Raw genomic sequence first — 20,199 nt, forward strand, 5'->3', positions numbered from 1 at the left:
GTAAGCCGTTATTCGGCCCTGTCAGTGGAGATGGTTGCGCTCTTGGCTAAACACAGGGTGATTACAAACCAAAGCGGCCTGCGCGCTGACCTTGAGGACTGGGACTGTTTTTGCAATATTGTAGTGCTCCTGCTGCCCCCTTTTGCCCTTTGCGGCTGGCTCTGGTTGTCCAGTGACTCGGTGTTCAAGTGTCTCGGATTTCCAAACTTTTCCTTCGCGCTCAGTGACTAGACTGGAGGAGTCGGCCTTGAAACAAAGCAACCCCCCCCCGCCCCTCCTGCGTTTAACACAGAGCAGCTATGTGGGAGGGAGATGGACAGGGCAAGCCGGGAGACTGTCTCACATCCAGGCATAAAAGCGGGAATCAAAGGGCGGAGCAGGAGCAGGAGCTGCCCGCTCCTTTCAGCACCGCAGTCCCGGACAGGGCAAAGCGCGAGCACTGCACGTGCCTGCTGAACTCAGCGCCTTGGCCAAGCAGTAGCTGCCCCGCGCGCCGCTTCTCCTTTGCAATTCGGTTTCTGTTAAGTCCTCCTCCCGTTTTCAGACTCTTGCTGCGTAGCGTCCCGGAGCAGAGGGGGCAGCTCCCTGCCAGCCGATGGTGAACATGTCCAGGGGCCCCCTGGAAGACTCGGACTGCGTGTGCTCCTACGGGATGAAGCTAACCTGGGATATCAATGACCCCAAAGTGCCTCAGGTAGGAGGGAGAGAAAGGTGGTTGCTGCTGTGGGTTGGGGGAGCAGGGATTTGATCTCTCACGGCGATGCTCTTCGCTCGGCTGTAGCCAGCCCAGAATGAAGGAGGGACCACTGCCCCAACTGAACAGCTAATATTTGCCTATACAGAATTCAAGCACTTCTTTAAAGCTAACAAGGACATGTTTCAGAACTGTACAGCCTGGTCCCGTGGCTGCCTCGGGGCACTGAGAAGTTCCATGCACAGGAGACGTAGATTCTGGGCTCGGGAGTAAAGGTTTTAATAAAACTGGTTAAAACTCAGAGTTTGTCTCATATTGGCAAATTAGATCGGTGAGGTTAAGTGGACTGGGGAATCGGAATGTAGACAACCAGGAATCTGAAGTTGTAAAGGAAAGAAACCAAAATTATTCTTCTGCTATGTTTGTTTGCTCAATGGTTTTGGTCTTTGTGGTTTCTGAAATTTGTCAGAAAAGAAACGAGATCTCAGAGTGATCGCTATAGTTTAATTCTGTGCTAACAAGAAATTATAAGATAGACGGTGTATGTTTGAATAGTTTTGTGCCTGGTCATGTCATTGTATATTTGTTTATCAGACTACTTTACTTAGACTGGTATAAACTGAGAAAGACAAGGGTAATATCTTCTATTGGACCAACTTCTGTTGGTGAAAGAGACATGATTTCCAACTACAGAGCCTACGAAAGGTACTCAGAAGCGCCCAGCTCAATACAAGGTGGGGCATACTGTTAAGCATGCGGATATCAACTGCTGATTTCTTGAGAATGATGGGGGACAGTCATATTTTAATCCTTTATAATTATACTCAGATACTTCCATATATATTTAAGTGATTAGAAAACATTTATGAGTGCCATAGAAAGCCCCCCTTAAAATAAGTTTAAAATTAGCTATTACTGTAGGTCCAGTGGCGAAATGGTTCTCAAGGGTTCCCAGACCAATGTTAAAATAGAAACAAAGTTTCAGGATCCTCTTCCCACCTAGCTATAAAGAAAGGGAGGCTGGTCTCAACCTCCCTGAAACCTGTTTTAGACAGACAGACAGACACACACGCACGCTGTGGTTGCGCCCCCAAGTATGAGAGCTCATGCAACAGGGGATGAAGCTGGAAGAAGAGATTTCCTGACTTTATCTACCCAAAATCCCTTTTAGCCTCAGAACTTTCAGTCTTTGATTGGATTCTAAAGAATATAAAGTAGGCTTTGTTATATAATTCAAAAACTAATGGTTTGGAGAATGTTTTCTGCTGAGGAAGAATTCAGTAGTATGGAACATTAAGAGCCTGATTCTGCGAAAGATTACTCGCACAAGGAGTCCCATTGAAATCAATGAGACTACTCAGGTGACATTTACTTCACTGGGATTCCATGCCTGAATAAAGTTGCTTTTGTGCATACATTTTTGCAGTATCAGGACCTCAATGTCCAAGTTACAAGTACAGAGTGAGAGTTTAAAACCATTGATTTGCATTGTTATAAAAGACAACGTATGCATTCCTGGTTTCATTCAAATCAATGGCAAAACTCCCATCAATTTCAATGGTGCCAGGATTTCACCTCATTTATTGCTCCATGGAATAGAGGGGTTATGGAGAAGAATTTTAAGGCTTTCCATATTCACGCAGTAGGCTTATCTGGCAAATCAGAAATTGATTCTGGTGATTCAAAAAATCTTCTCTAATGGACCTTATGATACAACATAAGTTAAAACATTCTCTCCAAATCCTTAAATTTTTCAGAAACTGCCGTGCTTGACTCTTCAATTATGCAGGCAATTGGAAACTGTAAAAGGTACTTCAATCTAACACAGGGGAAAAAATCATATATTCCTGCACATGGCTAAAGTAATACAATCACAGGATTGAAAAAAAATAATGAATTTAAGAGCTTAGTTTATATTTTTTGGAATTACAGTTTCATTATAGCCTCTGAGGAAGTTGAGTGTTGTGATGAATGAGAAGAAACACTTCCATTTTCAAATGTAAAATGATATCTTGATAGAGACAAGGTAGGTGAGGTAATATCTTTTATTGAACCAACTTCTATTGGTGGAAGATACAAGCTTTCCAGCTGCACAGAGCTCTTCTTCAGGTCCTGGGAAGGAAGCAGAGTGTCTGAGCTAAATATCTTGATGTCCATCATTGCTTATAGAACAATTAGTAATAAAAGTCGGACTTGACAGATGATGATTTGAACAGCTCTGGATGAATTATTTATTTTTCCTTTTTAAATCTTAGCTGCCTTTGACATCTCCTTGTTAGCAGATGGTGTCTATCATTCAAATAATTTAAAATGTTTTACAAGTTTGTTGAATTGTCTAGTGGTTTAATGGATTCTAATATTTAATACATCATTCAGGATTTTTAAATAATGGTTTAGCCCCCAATAGCTTGTTTCTTTTAAAATCTATTTTTTAGTCCCTAAAGCTTGTCAATTAATCATTTGAGCTTCAATTCTGCAAACACTCATGGACAAGTTTAATTTCATGCACATGTGTAGTCCCATTGCGTATACTGGGGGATCACTTACAGGCATAAAGTTAAGCAAATGACTAAGTTTTGCAGGATCAGGATCTTACTTTTCTTTACTGGCTAGAACAAAGAAAATAGTTTAAAAAAAACCCTCTTTCATTCTATCATTTTTCTAATAAATTACATTTTGGTTGGCAACTCTTTGAAAGCAAGTCTTAATATCCCAATTTCAAAACATGCTTCTTTTAAGCTATATTGAGCATATTCCACAAATATATATTATTTATACTTATAATCAATTAACATTATTTTGGTGACGGGTCTATTCAAGTCTTATTAAATACATTATAAGAAATAGTGGCATAACCAAAACTTTTACTCAGAATATTTCTGGTTTTTATTAATCTATAAATCCTAAATCCTGAAATGGGTACAGCATAAGAGAATGAGAGCTGGATTCTATTTGTCCTTGTGCATCAAACTGTTTATTAAGTTCCTGTTGCCGGCCAATCAGTTACAACTGTGTAAACCAAAGAGTTTTGTATCGCAAAGGTGTCACTGATCACAGACAGTTTTATTATTGGTGGAGTTGGGCAAGATGGAAGGAGCCCAGTTTGATTCTCACAACCCAGATTGAGTTTACAGGGCTGGCAGTTTTTTAAAAAAATTCTTTTTGCTTGTAAATTGAGCACATTTGATTTAGAGTTATTGAGCGGCATTGGACATGGAACCCGACAATGTTATTTTTACAGGATTATGTTTTAGAATAGAGCTGTGCTTTAAGGACAGTATTATTTCCTTTTGTTGTTCTAAGCTTACTGCTCTTTAACTTCCTCAGGTAACTTCTTGTTATGTATAATGGGACAGGATAAAAAGGATAGACTGAGTAGTTTTTACTGTGCTGAGGTACTCTGTTAATACGTTCTCATTCTTTCTTGCTGGTCTCCACTTCCCCCTTCCTTTCTATTGTTGCCCCTCTCCCCTAACCCAACTGTGGTACAGGAGCCCAAGCACTTTGATGGCTTCCAGGAGTGGCCAGATGGCTATGTGCGATTTATCTACTCTGTCGAGGAAAAGAATGCACAGCGGCATCTCAGTGGCTGGGCCATGCGCAACACCAATAACCACAACTGCCAGATCCTCAAGAAGTCCTGCCTTGGAGTGGTGGTTTGTGCCAGGAACTGCACGCTGCCGGATGGTACCAGGCTGCAGCTCCGACCTGCTATCTGTGACAAGGCCCGCCAGAAGCAACAAAGTGAGAGAAGTCTGAGGGGTGGGATTCCAAATTAACCTAATTCCCACTCACAGACAGAGCTGGCTTATCCTGCTCTTATTATTAGTGGCAAAGAGGATGTAAAGCAGTCGCTCCAAATTTCAAAAATGTGTGTGTCTGGTAAAGGGTCCAGCAGAGATGGGCCTACATAATGGACTCAGATTTAAATCTAAACATCCCTGATGTCCAAAGTGAATATATCAAGTATTCATCTCGAGTCTATTAGTATACACTGTATATACTCGTTCATAAGCCGAATATTTTTGGTAAAAAGTGACGCATCAAAGAGCAGGGGTCGGCTTATAAACGGGTCTACACCAAAATTTGATGATTTTAAACTCTATGGAATCATTGAATTGAATATCTAATACATTGTTGTTTTGTGGTGTGCCACTTCCCGCAGCTCCCATTGGCTGGGAACAGTGAACCGCGGCCACAGGGAGCTGAGGGACTCCGTGCCTGCAGCTGTTCCAAGTAAACAAAACATCCCACCAGCGGCTTACCCTGATGGGCTGGAGCCAAAGCTTGCTGACCCCTGAAATATAGGATCAGCTTATGAAAGGGTCATACAGTTTTCGCTATTTTTACCTAACCATCTTGGGGGGCTTGGCTTATAAACGAATGGGCTAATGAACGAGTATATACGGTAGTTCAGCTGTGCTTCTTAGTGTACCTTATATTGTTTGAGTATTATACTTTGATTTGGAGTTTAATTGAAGGATCAGTTATAGAGTGGTTGAACCTGACGGTGTTCTCAGCTGATTTCTCCATTTTAACCATGCTCTTCAATACCGGCCTTATCTGATTTCACAGAGAAAGTCTGTCCAAACTGTAACTCAGTGCTAGAGATAATTCCTTGCCGGGGACACAGTGGCTACCCAGTCACTAACTTTTGGAGGCTTGATGGCAAGGCAATATTTTTCCAGGTAAGATATAAATAGTCCTTAAACTTACCTTACTTCTTATTATTGCTATGGATTTATAAAAGCTCTTGATGAATATTACACCCAATTACAAGCATGAGGCTTGTTCTTTCCTTCACACATTTCTTACAATAGAATTTCATTAAAGGCCTAATGCTGTAGTCCTTGCACAGACAAGACTCCCAGCCCTTAACATGGGCTGAATCCCATATTACTTAAAGAAGAAACTCTCCTGCTAAATTTCATGCATAAACTGTATGGAATCAAGTAAAATGGAAGGTTTGCCTGCACAAGGACTGACGAGGATTTAAATATGTCTATTGGTTAGATTTTACCCCATTAAAAGAACTTTCATTTAATTGATTGTTTGATTAATTCACTGTGTAGGAATTAACATCAGAGGTCTATGCTTCATATTTAACTTTTACTGAATTAAGAGGAAAGTGAAAGGAAAGCTTGGCTAGTGTGGTACACTGGATAAATGTGATTACTCTGATCATGTTCCCTAAACTTCTGTGTGTTCCAAAATATTCCCATTTTACTGTTCAAAATGTTACTTCACAGAAGGGCAGAAACTGAAAAGCATATTTCTTTAGTAGAATAGTCACAGATTAAAAACAATTTTACTCTTTCTATTCAATACAGGGAGATTTTTATACACTATTTTAGTTATTCCTATACTTAACTTTACCTAGCTGAGTAGTGCCACTGAAGCTAATGGGACTATGCTTGTGAGAAAAGATAAGCATGAGCATAACTGTTTGCAGGACTGGGGCCTAAATCTAAAGGGACTGCTTCACTGAGGCTCATTAGTGCGGTTTGCTTTTTAAAACTTAAATGGCCTGAGTAGCATTTAGATTAAAATCCATATTTAATATGAACATTCATAAATTAAATAGCAAAATGATAGTATCCTATAGCAGATTTTTATCATTTCAGCACATGGGGATTCTTTCTTCACCAATAGGTTCATATTACAATAGTGATCATCTGGATAGGGTTCTACAATTTTTTTTTTAAACAAGCTAAAAGCCCTTTCCTGCAAACACTTAAGCATGTAAATAGTCTCATTGATTTCAAAGAGGATCAGGGTCTAAAACTAAGACAAAAATCACAACTATAGAAAGGTAGAGAAATGAAAGTTTTAGATAGAACCATAATCCTTTTAACAGAAGAGCAACTCTGGATGTCCTTCTACAGAATGCATTTCAGTTCTGCTTGAGAAGAGTTGTTTTTAAAGTAAAGAACATTTGTCAGTGAGTACAGTGCAAGCTCTTTAAAGCTGATGTATACTGTTTTAATGGTGGCTGTTATGAAGCAGAACTAAGATTTTTGAACTGCAGAACTCCTAATCTTTCCTCCCAGATCCTCTCAGCTACTCCTGAGCTCCATGGACAACATCTGTATTCTCCTTCATCCAAATCCAGAATTTTGGAGTCATATTTGACTCCTCCCTCCCTTTTCCTTCTCACCCACATGCAGGTGGTGACCAAATCCCATTGTTTAATTCTTCACAGCATCACTAATCTGCAACCTCCCTCTTCTCTCCACTCTAATGGTTAAATTACTGGCCCATGCTAAGGTCATCTCACACCTTGCACTGAAATCTTCTCCCGTCTTCTTTTGTTACTAACTTCACCCCTTTCCAACCCATCCATAATGCTGTTACCAAAATCATTAATCTCCCATATCACTGCAACCATGTCACCTTCTCCTTAGTATCATTTCTCTGGCTCTCCATAATGCTGCCCATCAAGTTCAAGCTTCACAGCTTTGTTCTTTAGTCTCTTTATCACATCTACATCTACATGTCTGAGCTGGTCTCCTTTTGTATTCCACATCAGCCACTCCCAACCCCCTTTTCCCGAAATGCCAACCTTGATACCCTCTCTGCCACATTTCCATGCTCTCTGTGTGCGGTCCCTTTTGCTTGGGATGCCCTTTCAAAATCTATTCTTCAACCTCCATCTGCACCTCACCTCATTCATGCCTAAAAACTCACATATACAGCATTGATTAAAATAATTCTTTACCTTGTTGTTTAAAAATAGACACAGCACACAAAACATTTGAACTCTGAAGACATCTGTCTGCTTACCTGAGTAACCATGACATCATGCCTCCATAACACATGCTCCTCTATCTGTCTCCCCTTCCCAGGGGAGCTGGAACAATTTGTATAGTGGGGGTGCTGAGAGCCATTGAACCAAACTGTAAACCCTATATATAATGGAAACCACTTCAAGCCAAGGGAGTGTGGCCACACACCCCACACCCCTAGTTCCAGCACCTATGCCCCTTCCTGGTGTATGTTACACTTGTGCAATAAGTCCATTGTTTAGACTGTAAGCTGTTTGAGCATGCACTTTTCTTCTCTCTTTTCTGTGAAGCACTGAGCATTCTCGTGGGTGCTATAAAATAATAAATAACCATAAGCTTTAGTTGCCTACTTATTAATGTCTTTAGATAAGCAAATTATGAATGTGTTAACACTACTGCAGGCCAAAGGAGTCCATGACCACCCTAGACCAGAGAGTAAATCGGAGACAGAGGCAAGAAGAAGTGCCATTAAGAAACAAGTGTCCTCTTCTCACCTTTCCCAGAAAAAGAAGCTTATAGACTCGGAGGTAACTGTAGATCTGCATTTTCATTACAAAGATGGTGTAACCATGTATTGTGAGTCATACGGTATAACAAAATCCTTACAAGACACCACAGCAGCTTGCTTTGCTCCTATGCGCAGAGGGGGTTGTTAAAGCAGTGAAGAGGCTGTCAAAGCTGCAATGAGCAATAATACAAGTAAGCCTATAGAGCTGTGTGTGCATGTGTACAATATTTATTTCTGGATCTCAAAGACCTGTTTTCATATTCTTTTCAGACAAAAAGGTATCATGATAGCAGTGGTCATTTCAACAATATTCATCATTTGTCATGCATGGAAGGCCCAGAAAAATTCAGTATCATTACAGACACCAGCTTCCCAATTCCAGCTCAGCCTTACCCTGCATTTCAAAATACAGACCCTTACAAAGCTACTTATGACTCAGCCAGCTTCCAAGGGGACACGGCATCACCATTCCAAAAGTGTCCTAACCCAAGAATCTTTCTACCTAGGCCTGGGGGCTATGAATTTGAAGTTCCTAGTTATATAAATTCCAGCTCATATCCAACATTTTACAAAGATTTTGCAAATACCCCAGTGGATACAGACCCCCTTAATTTGACTGGACTTCAGTATAATGGTAATTCATTGAATGCCCATGATAAAAACTTCGATAGTGGACATCATGGGCTGAAACAAATTTTTGGGAAAACTGGTTACGGAGATAGGAGTGATTATGGACAGATTCAAGCAAATGCTAATCCCCCTTACTACAGTGGGGAGTATCCTTGCAGGTATGGTAGCAATCCCTCTCCAGCTGCTACAGCTTTACAAACTGTTATCACTACAACTACTAAAGTATCCTACCAGGCCTACAAGCCCTCTGTGGTGAAGTACAGTGACAACATGTGTGAGGTAAAAAATCCTCAGAACTGTACCCATACAGCAGAAAACATCTCAGGAACTGTTTATCCAGGGATAAAGATTCAAGAAGGCTGTGGTGTGGTCAAACCAGCTTTGCTTTACCAGCACGATCCAGTTCCCACAAAGTCAGAACAAGTGGAGACTGTGGATACATACCAGTATGGGCCAAACCCAGGAAACAGCTGCTCTGAGCATGGACAATCATTCAGATTTGAGAGTGGTGAATACTAAATGCCATGTGTTTTAATACTAATCATGTGAATATTAAACCCTGGTGATTGGGAATTAGGGTGATCAGATAGCAAGTGTAAAAATCAGGACACTTTTTTTCAGGCTGTGGGGGGGTATAGTTGCATGTATATAAGACAAAGCCCCTAATATTGGGATGGTCCTGATAACATGGGGATGTTTGGTCATTCTATGGGGAGTCTGAGGAATGACAAGCAAGCAATACATTAGGACAATTTACTTATTCACGATATATGCCTTTGTGGAGATCTGCTGACTGTCTCAGGTCCCATCCAGGCACAAAAGTTCAAATCAGTCCCTTCTAGTCTCTCACATGGGGTGATAGTGAGGCCTAGTCCAAAATATGGCCCCACATTGAGCCAGGCCAGGATTAATGATCGGCTTTGTAGACAGGGACTTAATAAACCCCCCTTTGCAACAGCTGCCAAAAATGTCAAGCCCTGAGGGAGGGCCCCTCATCTGTGACTAATAATCAGCAGGTAAGAAGAAATAAGAGTGGAGGGGGCTCCGTTTATGAAGCCTGAAGACTGCAGCCAGCTGGTGAGAGGAGAGACAATGGGTGGCTGGGTTCCTCAAAGAAGGAGAGAATTTCTCGGTAGTATGTTTGCTGATATCATGAATAAGAAAGACTAGCTTAGGTTTCCCTGAAGTAATGGGAAAGCCTAGCAATGTACTGTATGTTCCTCTTTGCTTCCCTGTGTCAAGTTTAAAGGCTGTCCAGTCCTCGCACCAGAAAAGGAAGGCCTAGATATGGACAAGATCAGTGGTTTTCAACCTGTGGTCCGTGGACACCTAGGGGTCTGCAGACTATGGCTAAGATTTCCAAAGGGGTCTGCACCTCCATTCAAAATATTTTGGGGTCTACAAATGAAAAAAGGTTGAAAACCACTGGACTAGATGACCTCTGGGACTGACCCCAGTCAATACCTGGCTTGGAGGCAATAAGACTTATAGGCATTTTTTCCAACAGCACACAAAGATGTGTCTTTCTTCTTGACTCCAGCTGTGGCCAGTTGGCATTCTACTGATGCAACACTTGCACATATGGTTTTATTAAACCATTTGCCATGTGACTCTCCCTGTTTAAACTGGCTAGGGAAACTGACCACACCTTCATGACCTCCAGGCTTTATCATAACCACTCATTATAGAAAACAAAGTTCCATCTGGTACAAAATGCAGCAGCCCACCTGTTTAGCAACACTGATCACCATGAACATCTCAGTCTTGTGCTCCATTCTCTGCCCTGACTCCACAATGAATGCAGAGCCAAATGGAAGGTCTCTTTCCTGCATGAGACATAGCTACCTGAGAGATTACCTCTCCCTTTTCCACCATAATCTCCCATGACAACTATGTTCTACTGGTAAAATGAAAGAAGTGAACCAACAGTGGGAGGCTTGTGAGTGCGGGAGACAGAACTTACACAGGAGCTAATGCTACACACACACACGACCTCTCTCTGGGGAAACCCACCCACTTATCTCCACCACCGCACCCTTCCACCAGTGACCCTGGCTCTACCAAACCTTGCCGGGCTTCTCCACTTCAGCTCCTGTTTTTCCATTTTCCTGCCCATCTGTGCATTTAGTTTGTATGTGTGTGTGTGGGGGGGAGACAGGGGTTTAGGTTTTCCCCTTCCTACATTTTCTAGAAAGGAAAACCCCTTCTCCTCCTTTGCAAAGTCTGGAAATGTCCGGGCTTCCTCCCCTCCCGCAGGGCAGCGACACTGACAGGTCTACTGTACAGGGAATCACGTGGCTAATTATTAGGGTACACTACTGTTTTGCATGAAACTTTGACTTATTACTAATGAATGTAAGAAGTGTTCTACGCAATATAAGGAAATGGTGATGTTTACCTTACCTTATCTGTAGTGCTAGACCAAATAAAAAACATATTGGCGACAGTTGCATTCATTCTCCTCTTTACCGCTCTCACATATGAATGTCAGGGACAAAATAACTGCACATCAACTCTTTGGATCAGAGGACAGATAAAACACACTCCCATATTTAGTCTGCTTTGGAAAATACACAGCATAAAGACAATTGCAACAGTTTAATGCTAAGATCAAGTGTCTACTTGTTTGTTTATACATTTACAGGATTATCTTTAAAAGCATCTCTCTCAGGCCAAGCAGCATCCTGGAAGGAGAAATGTTCCCCTTCGGTCCTTATAAGCCGCTCCCTTTCCATTAATCATTCCATTAAAGCTTGGTTTCTGGTCCTGCCTCAAGCAGATGAGCTGGCTGCCTCAGCCCACATTGCATTTTATTTTGTACATCTTTGTCTAGCAAATTCCCGTTATTGTGACAAAGCCTTAGAAAGTGGTAGCTTTCAAACCTCAGCCACCTGGGGCTCCAGTTTCAGATGAACTATGAGGGCATTACTGAGTAAAAGTGCCACCTGTCCCCCCCATATCCAGGCTGCCCTTTAAATGAAATCGAACATTGTTTTAATGGCAAAGTTTTCAAGCCCTATTTTTAAATGGATCTGACCCACAAATGTCAGCCTAACTGTTTAAAAATATGGTTACAAGCTGCCACAAGCCAGCTGAATTCTCTTTCAGCCTCAGTTTTTTGTCTAACCTCAAGAGATAGCTCGATGCTCTTTTCAAACAAGCCACAGAAATATACTGAATGATATGCCTACACTTGTACATTGTTTTGTGGTCCGTCTAGTCTTACTGCTATCTTCAGTGACAAATGACTACATTGGTAAAGACTAAAGAGAAGGATGGTCTAATCGTTAGTGTGATAGCCCAGGCCTTGGGAGGCCTGAATTGAAGTCCCTGCTCTGCCACAGATTTCCTGTGTGACTTTGAGCAAGTCATTTAGCTTCTTTCTACCTCATTTCCCCCTTTGTATGGGGATAATAGTACTTCACTACCTCACAGGTGTATTGTAAATACATTAAAGATGGGAGATGCTCAGATACTGTGGTAATAGACACCATGTAAATACCTCATAGATGTATAACTAATACTAGAGTTGCCGCCACCCCTCTAGTTGTAGACATAAAGTACCATTTTTCTTTCAAGATGTAAGGCCAAATTCTGTTCTCAGCTACACCAGTGGAAACCAGGTTACTCTATGGAAGTAATTGGTATAACAGAACAAAACTTACCTTGTACGCCTTTTTCTCCCCTCCATTTTTCTTAGGGGAAGCTGTAGAATACAACAGAGTTATACCTGCTCATGAAAGAAATAAGTGTTTTCTGGAGAGCCCCACTTAACAGAATGTGCAGTGCTTTTCTTGGGATGCAGTAGAGTTTTCTAAAGGGCCGGCTGACTTAACGGATGGCCCACCACAAGTTTAACAGCTCTTTTCCACAACTAAGGAGCCAAAACATGCCTTCAGACGTACCTAAATAGTTTCTTACTACCAATGGCAGCCATGCATGTATCCAAGGGAATTTGGAATGCTATTTTATGACATGTCCTTCCCTAAAGGTGAGGATGGAAGATTAATCACTGTAGTTGGATAGAAGGTTAATGCCTCACCTGTCTGCAGCAGAATCAGTGAGAATATTATATTGTTTTATGTCTGATTAGCTGGATGTTTTGCCAGACTTCACCTCTGAGGAAAAGGTGGCAGGCACAGAATATCTAACCTGGCATTATGCAGTCATTACAGAGCTTTTCCCATGCATAATAGGGCATATCCTCCACAGTGCTGGACAAAAGGAAGTTTACAGAGTTCCTGTGGCCCCTGAAACCATGAGGCTCATTATCCTACACTGGATGGGTCCTTAACGAATAAGACTCATTTCAAACTCCAGATGTAAAGACAGGATAGTATTTTTGGAGAGATGGGGTTGAAATGGCGTTGTTGGGCTCCTCAGCAAAACTGAAGTCAGTGGGCTCTGCAAGTAGTCAGCATCTTAGAAGCCTTCATACGGAGCCTGGCTTTAGGAACCCATGTATGTGCCTCCATTTTCCCACCTGTATAATAGGGTTGATACTTGCCTATTGCACAGAAGCATTGGGAGGACTGATTAATGGCTGTTGTACAGTATTATGTTTAGAATTGTGCAAAATGTTGAGTGCATTGTAACCTGACATCTCAAAGAGGGAATGCAGGAGTCCCAATTCTTCACTGAAATCCGTGGGCCTACACAGGTGTAAATCAGTACAGCACAGATTTTAGCTCATGTTGTGCAAACTCACACAAACAAACAGAAGCCAAATAAAGTTTGCAGAACCCCCACGGAGTTTCGCACAATTCGAATAATGGAGGACAAGTTTGTTAAGAGCTAGGTTTCTAGTACACAGGTTGGCATGAGAGCAGGGTGTTGATATCTTTAAAGATCACGAGCAAAGAAGCGTCACCATTAGCTTTCAATGGAAAATAAGAACTGTTGGCTCTGTGCATATTTTTGTGTAAAATGAGTAGGGAAGCAGGTGCAGGAAGATGCTCTCTCAGGTCCTTTTGCAGGGGTTACAAAGTGCATTGCTCTGCATGGATCTCTTAGTCCCCGGCTGTTATCTTTCGTTCAGTGTCCTGGTTCATAGCGAGAGCAAAGCACATTACCTCTGTTATGTCTATAGGATGAAATGAAGTGTTAACTGATTGGCATATGTTGTTGGCCCCACTCCTTTGTGGTGTATTGCTATTTGGTGTAAATAAGGACAGTGCCTCCTGAGACCATTCTGTCCTTTTATGTGTGAAACACTGAGGACTGGTACCAAAGCAGAAAACATGAACAGAAACAAGTAATTGATAACTGGGCCTGATCTTATATTTGCTGCACCTGTAAAACTACCATTCAAGTCAATTCAAGATCAGATCTATAGCTTGTTCCAGAACACTTCAATATTATTAATCATGTTGATTACAGTAGTGCCTAGGGACCAACCAAGAACAGAACCCCATCGTGCTAGGCACTGTATAAACAGGGTAGGCAGTCCAGCCCTGAAGACAAACACATGGTAGGAGAAAAGCATACAACATATCAGTTTATGGCTAGCACCATGTTAGTTCCATGATTATTTATTTACTTGGCGTGGGGGTGGAAGTTGTTAGGCTAGGATAAGATAAGTGGAAAGACAATGGAAGGAAGTGTAGGAGGGACTGGTGTAGAGTGAGGCTGAGGTAAAGAGAGCGTGTGAGGAGGCCAATCAGCACAGGTAAGTGAATGTCACATCTCTTTTTTTTTTTTTTAATTAAGAGAAGACACAGATGGACCATATACTGCCCTAGAACTGCATGGACCCCTCCTCTTGGTATCAGTGGTGCTCCCATGTGTTTAATAAGTAGTAAATAGCCTTAACAAGCTGAACCTACAAAGACAATTGCGCTGGTAGAACCCTCTGCCCATATGGCTTTCTCTGCAGAATCAGGACCTGAATTTGGAGAACTTATCTGTGATGATGTCCCCTTTCTTTATGCATCACTTCTTTGTCACTTGAAAATGTCAATATTCTTACATTTAATAACTAGCACTAAAGCAGCATTTAAGGTTGCAAAATCCTATGCAAAGAAGTCAGGAAATTTCAAAGCTCTTGCAACATTAATTCAGCAATGTATATATTTTACAGTATGCATCAATAACCCAGAGTAATAAGGGTAAGAATTAAATTTATAAAGTGAAAAAGGAATAGAAAATGTTAAATATGTGCAATAGAATTAAAATGACTAGAATAATGGATGTTGAGGAGCAGTGGGTTAGTTTTGTATTTGTATAAAACAATGTAAATATTGTACATACTAAATAAAAATTTTAATTGTGTTCTACTCTCCTCTCTTCAGCCATTGCTTGTCTTCTTAAATGGTAAACAATGTTATCAGGGTCTGTGTTTTCCTGTGCGTTTGGCTAGCACCTAGCATATCGTGGCTGCTACTGAAATATAAGTAAATAAAAATAACCTTTGCTTTTGAACTTTTCTGATTTATTTAAGTGCTTGATCTCACAGCCTTAGTGATGCAGAAATAAATCTGGAGGTGATCAGCTTGTAATTGCAATTAGCTACCTTTCTCTGTAGCTTTGCCAGCAGAGCCTTTTAGTCTTTAGCATCCAAGTAATAAACAATAAACTAGATGCGCACAGAGCTATTGTTAATCCTGTATTTCCCACACAGTGCTTACATGGAGGAGCAGGTATGAACTTGTGATACTACAGTGCTGGTATGACAGAAGGCCAAAGAACCGGAAGCATTCTCACTGGTGCAGAAGTGCCATGAAAATGTGCACTGTCTAAAATTTAATTTACATAAGGTAAGAACAGCCATACTGGGTAATACCAAAGGTCCATCTAGCTCAGTATCCTGTCTTCCAATAGTGGCCAATGCCAGGTGCTTTAGAGGGAACGAACAGCACAGGAGAATCATTGAGTGATCCATCCCCTGTTGTCTACTCCCAGCTTCTGACAAACTGGGGCTAGGGACACTCAGAACATGGGGTTGCATTCCTGCCCACGCTGGCTAATAGCCATTGACAGTCCTATCCTCCATGAACTTACCGAGCTCTTTTTTGAACCCTCTTATAGTTTTGGCCTTTACAACATCTCCTGACAATGATTTCCACAAGTTGACTATGCATTGTGGGAAGAAGCACTTCCTTTTGTTTGTTTTAAACCTGCTGCCTATTAATTTCATTGTGTGACCCCCTAGTATTTGTGTTATGTGAAGGAGTAACTAACACATCCTTGTTCATTTTCTCTACACCTGTCAAGATTTTATAGACCTCTTCCAAATTCCCCCTTAGTTGCCTCTTTTCCAAGCTGAACAGTCCCAGTCTTATTAATCTATCCTCATGCGGCAGCTGTTCCATATCCGTAATCATTTTTGTTGCCCTTCTCTGTACCTTTTCCAATTTTAACATATCTTATTTGAGATGGAGCGACCACATCTGCACACAGTATTCAAAATGTATGCATACCATAGATTTACATAGAGGCATTGTGATATTTTCTGTCTTATTATCTATCCCTTTCCTAATGGTTCCTAACAGCTTTTTTTCACTACTGCTGCAAATTGAGCAGATGTTTTCAGAGAACTATCCACAATGACTCCAAGATCTCTTTCTTGAGTGGTAACAGCTAATTTAGACCCCATACATACAAAATGATAGTGGGATTATGTTTTCCAATGTGAATTACTTTGCATTTATCAACACTGAATTTCATCTGGCATTTTGTTGCCCAGTCACCCAGTTTTGTGACATCCCTTTGTAGCTCTTTGCAGTCTGCTTTGGACTTAACTATCTTGAGTAATTTTGTATCATCTGCAAATTTTGCCACCTCACTGTTTACCCCCTTTTCCAGCTCATTTATGAATATGTTGAACAGCACTGGTCCCAGTACAGACCCCTCAGGGCAGGGCCGGCTCCAGCTTTTTTGCCACCCCAAGCAGCGAAGAGAAAAAGAAAAGAAGAAAAAAAAAAAAAGATAAAGCCGTGATCGGTGGCACTTCGGCGGCTGCTCTACCGCATTGCTTCATTCTTTGGCGGCTGGTCCTTCCATCTCCGAGAGGGACTGAGGGACCCGCCGCTGAAGACCTGGACGTGCCACCCCTTTCCATTGGCCGCCCCAAGCACCTGCTTCCTGCGCTGGTGTCTGGAGCCAGCCCTACCTCGGGGACACAACTGTTTACCTCTTTCCATTCTGAAAACTGACCATTTATTCCCACCCATGGTTTCATATCTTTTAACCAGTTACTGATCCATGAGAAGTCTTGCGTCTCCTCTTGTGGGTTCCAGGACTAGCTGCTCCAAGAAGCAGTCATTTATGGTGTCAAGAAACTTTCTCTCTGCATCCTGTCCTGAGGTGACATGTATCCAGTCAATATGGGGATAGTTGAAATCCCCAATTATTATTATTATTATTATTATTGAGTTTTCTATTTGTATAGCCTGTCCAATCTCCCTGAGTATTTCACAGTCACCATCATCATCCTGGTCAGGTGGTCGTAGTATAGCCCTTCTGCTATATTAGTATTATTCAAGCATGGAATTTCTATCCATAGAGATTCTATGGTACAGTTTGGTTTATTTAAGATTTGTACTATATTTGACTCTATGCTTTCTTTCACATATAGCCACTCCCCCACCCGCCTGACCTATTCTGTCACTCCTATATATTTTGTACCCTGGTATTACTGTGTCCCATTGATTATCATCATTCCACCAAGTTTCTGTGATGTCTATTACATAAATATCCTCATTTAATACCAAGCACTCAAGTTCACCCATCTTAGTATTTAAACTTCTATCATTTGTATATAAGCACTTATAAAATTTGTCTACCATTTAGCTGTCTGCAATTTGATAGTGCATCTGCTTGTCCAGCTGTTTCTCTGCATTTCCTTACACTTGGATTCTCATCGCAATACATGTTTTATCATATTTGTTACTGTTATGTGAAATCAAAGACACAAAAGCAGTCAGATTTCATTTGGAGGTCTGAAATACTGAGAACAGCACTTACTATGCTCTTGTTAAGACTGTCTAGCATAATCATGACCTGGTCTTGAGTAACGTTACACCAAAACTTTGCTGAATTAGAAGTGAGTAACCAACAGTGACTGACTAACAAAAGCTATCAGTGACCAATATCTGCTGTGTATATGCCTGGAAAATAATTTCAAGGTCACTTCTGATGTATTTTTGCAGTGTCATACATCATAAATCAAAAACTGCAGCTGTATGCCAGTACATTACAATGCTATCATGTTTTCTTGGGGGTCCCTATTGGGTATTAAAGAATCATAAAGCACCCACTTGCAATTCATTTATAAAATACTTGGCCTTTTAAAACAGAGTAAGGATTTCCAATAATAAATTATGAGACAGATCCTGTTGCCTGTCATGTTAGTGGCAAAGCTCCTCTTGATTCCAGTTAGAACAAGATCAGTTCCTAATCAGCAGTCTGACCAGTTTAGACACCTACCCTCTTCTTTAACATCTCCCACACAGTCTGCTTTCAGCATCCTGTGCCATTCTACAGACACACGCAAATTTAATTTGATCTTGTACGTGCAAAATAGAAATTGCAATTATGTTTCACCTTTAGACTGTTCCCGGGCACTTTTGGCCAATAAGAACATGGCTCACCTTGTTCAAACTGATTTCTCTCTCATAATTTGAAATCTTTGAAACATAATTTGAAATCTTTAGTTGCTCAAGTAAATATTCAATGGATCTTGATGCCAGGTGATTATAAATTAAAGCTAAAACTAGAAGTAATACACACGAATAAGCAATTTAATGTTAAAGCAGGGGGGACTAAACTTTGTGACACAATTCAACTAACGTGACCCAACTCCGAGGGGTCACAATCAGAGAATTTGTAAAGTTCTGTAAGGACTGTACACTGAGTTTGTCAGTTCTACAGCAATGGAGTCAACGACAGTCAAAAATAAAACTCAGATTTTCTAACTCCCAGTCCTACGATCTTAACCAAAACACAAATTACCTTGTTTAAAAAAAAGAAAAGAAAAAAAATCCCCTAAAACCTATATAATGTACTCCAAATTTTCCTTTGCAGATCCTACACATTAAACACTCAGCCTATTACATGTACTGCAAGTCTCCAAATAATCACAGATTGGAAGGCAAGGTGCGATTTTAGAAGGGTACCCTTCCATGAGAATTTTTATCTTAATGAGAAAGAGGGAATGGGTGAAATATGCTTAAAGAGAGATGAAGCTGCTGGTTCACTCATTGTGTCTGGTATTGATCTTATTGTCAAAATATTGCACGATGCTGATGATAAGCAATCTGCCAGTGGGCTCTTTGTCATGGATTCCCTGCTGTTGATTTTCCTTTCTTTTTATTTAAACAAACAAATGAACAAAGAAAAACATCTTACCCTGATTAAGGGCTCGATTTTGCACTCTCACTGGTATAAATCAGAAGTAACTTCATGGAGGTGAATGGAATTACAGTATGTAGAAATGCAGTGAGAAACAGGCCCCAACATCTCATTGAAAAGTATCCTTTAGTTCTAAGTATGGCAACCTGTTAAAAAAAATTACACAGAGGAAAGACAGTACTAGATGTGTGCTGGCAATTAGTCATATGAACACAGCACACTTGTAGGATTTTCATTGGCCCAGCTGAAATCAGATCCCTTTCCTATTCAGCAGAGCACATGAACATGTGCTTAATTGTAAGCATGTGCTTAAATCCCATTGAAGTCAATGAGGTTCAAACAACTTCAAGTTAGCCACGTGCGTAAGTGTTTAGCTGAACAGAAATGGACTTAAGCATATGTTTGGTTGAATTTGGATCTAAATTTGTCTCTGTGCAGATATTAGCAGTGCTGCATTTTTAGCTTGGAAGTCATTGCTTTAACCCTCACCTTGCTCTTTGAACCTGTTTTTACCGACATGATATTTTTGATTGTTTTTTCAGTCAATAAAAGGAACGGGCATATTCTATTTCAGAAAAAAATGATGTAGTTTACTTGTACTTTCAACAAACCATCCTTTGGATTCCAGAAAACAAACTGCCTTAACATAATGTTCTACATGGTTGGCTTGATATGGAATCAATTAATCTGTCAACACAGTTTACATCTATCATAGGGTTACCAATCCGGTTAATGAATGAAAACAAAAATATTTATAATTAAAACTACTTCTTCTTGAGTGCTCCTAATCTGTCTGCACAAGTAAAGCAATGATGACTTTCCCAGCCTCTAATCTTTCAGTTGTATAGAAAAGGACTGGAACCCCTTTACTTTCAAAGTTTTAAAACAGCTTTCTTCCTTTCTCTCCTCAACAATGTGACTGGTAAAAAAAAAAGTTTAAAAATATCACACAAGAGTAAAAGAGAGAGAAGAAAGAAAAAATGGCCTTCCAGAGGCCTCCTGTGTTTATAATATGCTACTTATAATTTATATTGGGGAGTTGTGTGTGATATGTATGGTACACTCAATAGTTTCATGAATGCCAATAAGATTTGGTTCTTTTTTATGTAATTAACTCCACTATAGGAAAAGTATTGCTTTGCTTAGAGAGCATATATATTATTCCTCTGCTAGGGAGACTTCCAAGATAGAAAATTGTCACATGTTTGAAGTTTCATACTTGTGTTAGGGTG

General features: G+C 40.6%; 1 protein-coding gene across 1 annotated transcript; it reads left to right on the forward strand.

Moving 5' to 3' along the window:
• Positions 1-604: 604 nt before the first annotated feature.
• On the forward strand, positions 605-9,136 carry GCM2 (glial cells missing transcription factor 2). Its single transcript, XM_054017297.1, has 5 exons — positions 605-694; positions 4,186-4,438; positions 5,270-5,382; positions 7,881-8,006; positions 8,258-9,136. The coding sequence occupies exons 1-5, from the start codon at positions 605-607 to the stop codon at positions 9,134-9,136; spliced, it is 1,461 nt and encodes a 486-aa protein (XP_053873272.1).
• The last annotated feature ends 11,063 nt before the right edge of the window (positions 9,137-20,199 follow it).

Source organism: Malaclemys terrapin, chromosome 2 (assembly GCF_027887155.1).
Source record: "Malaclemys terrapin pileata isolate rMalTer1 chromosome 2, rMalTer1.hap1, whole genome shotgun sequence".
NCBI lineage: Eukaryota > Metazoa > Chordata > Testudines > Emydidae > Malaclemys > Malaclemys terrapin.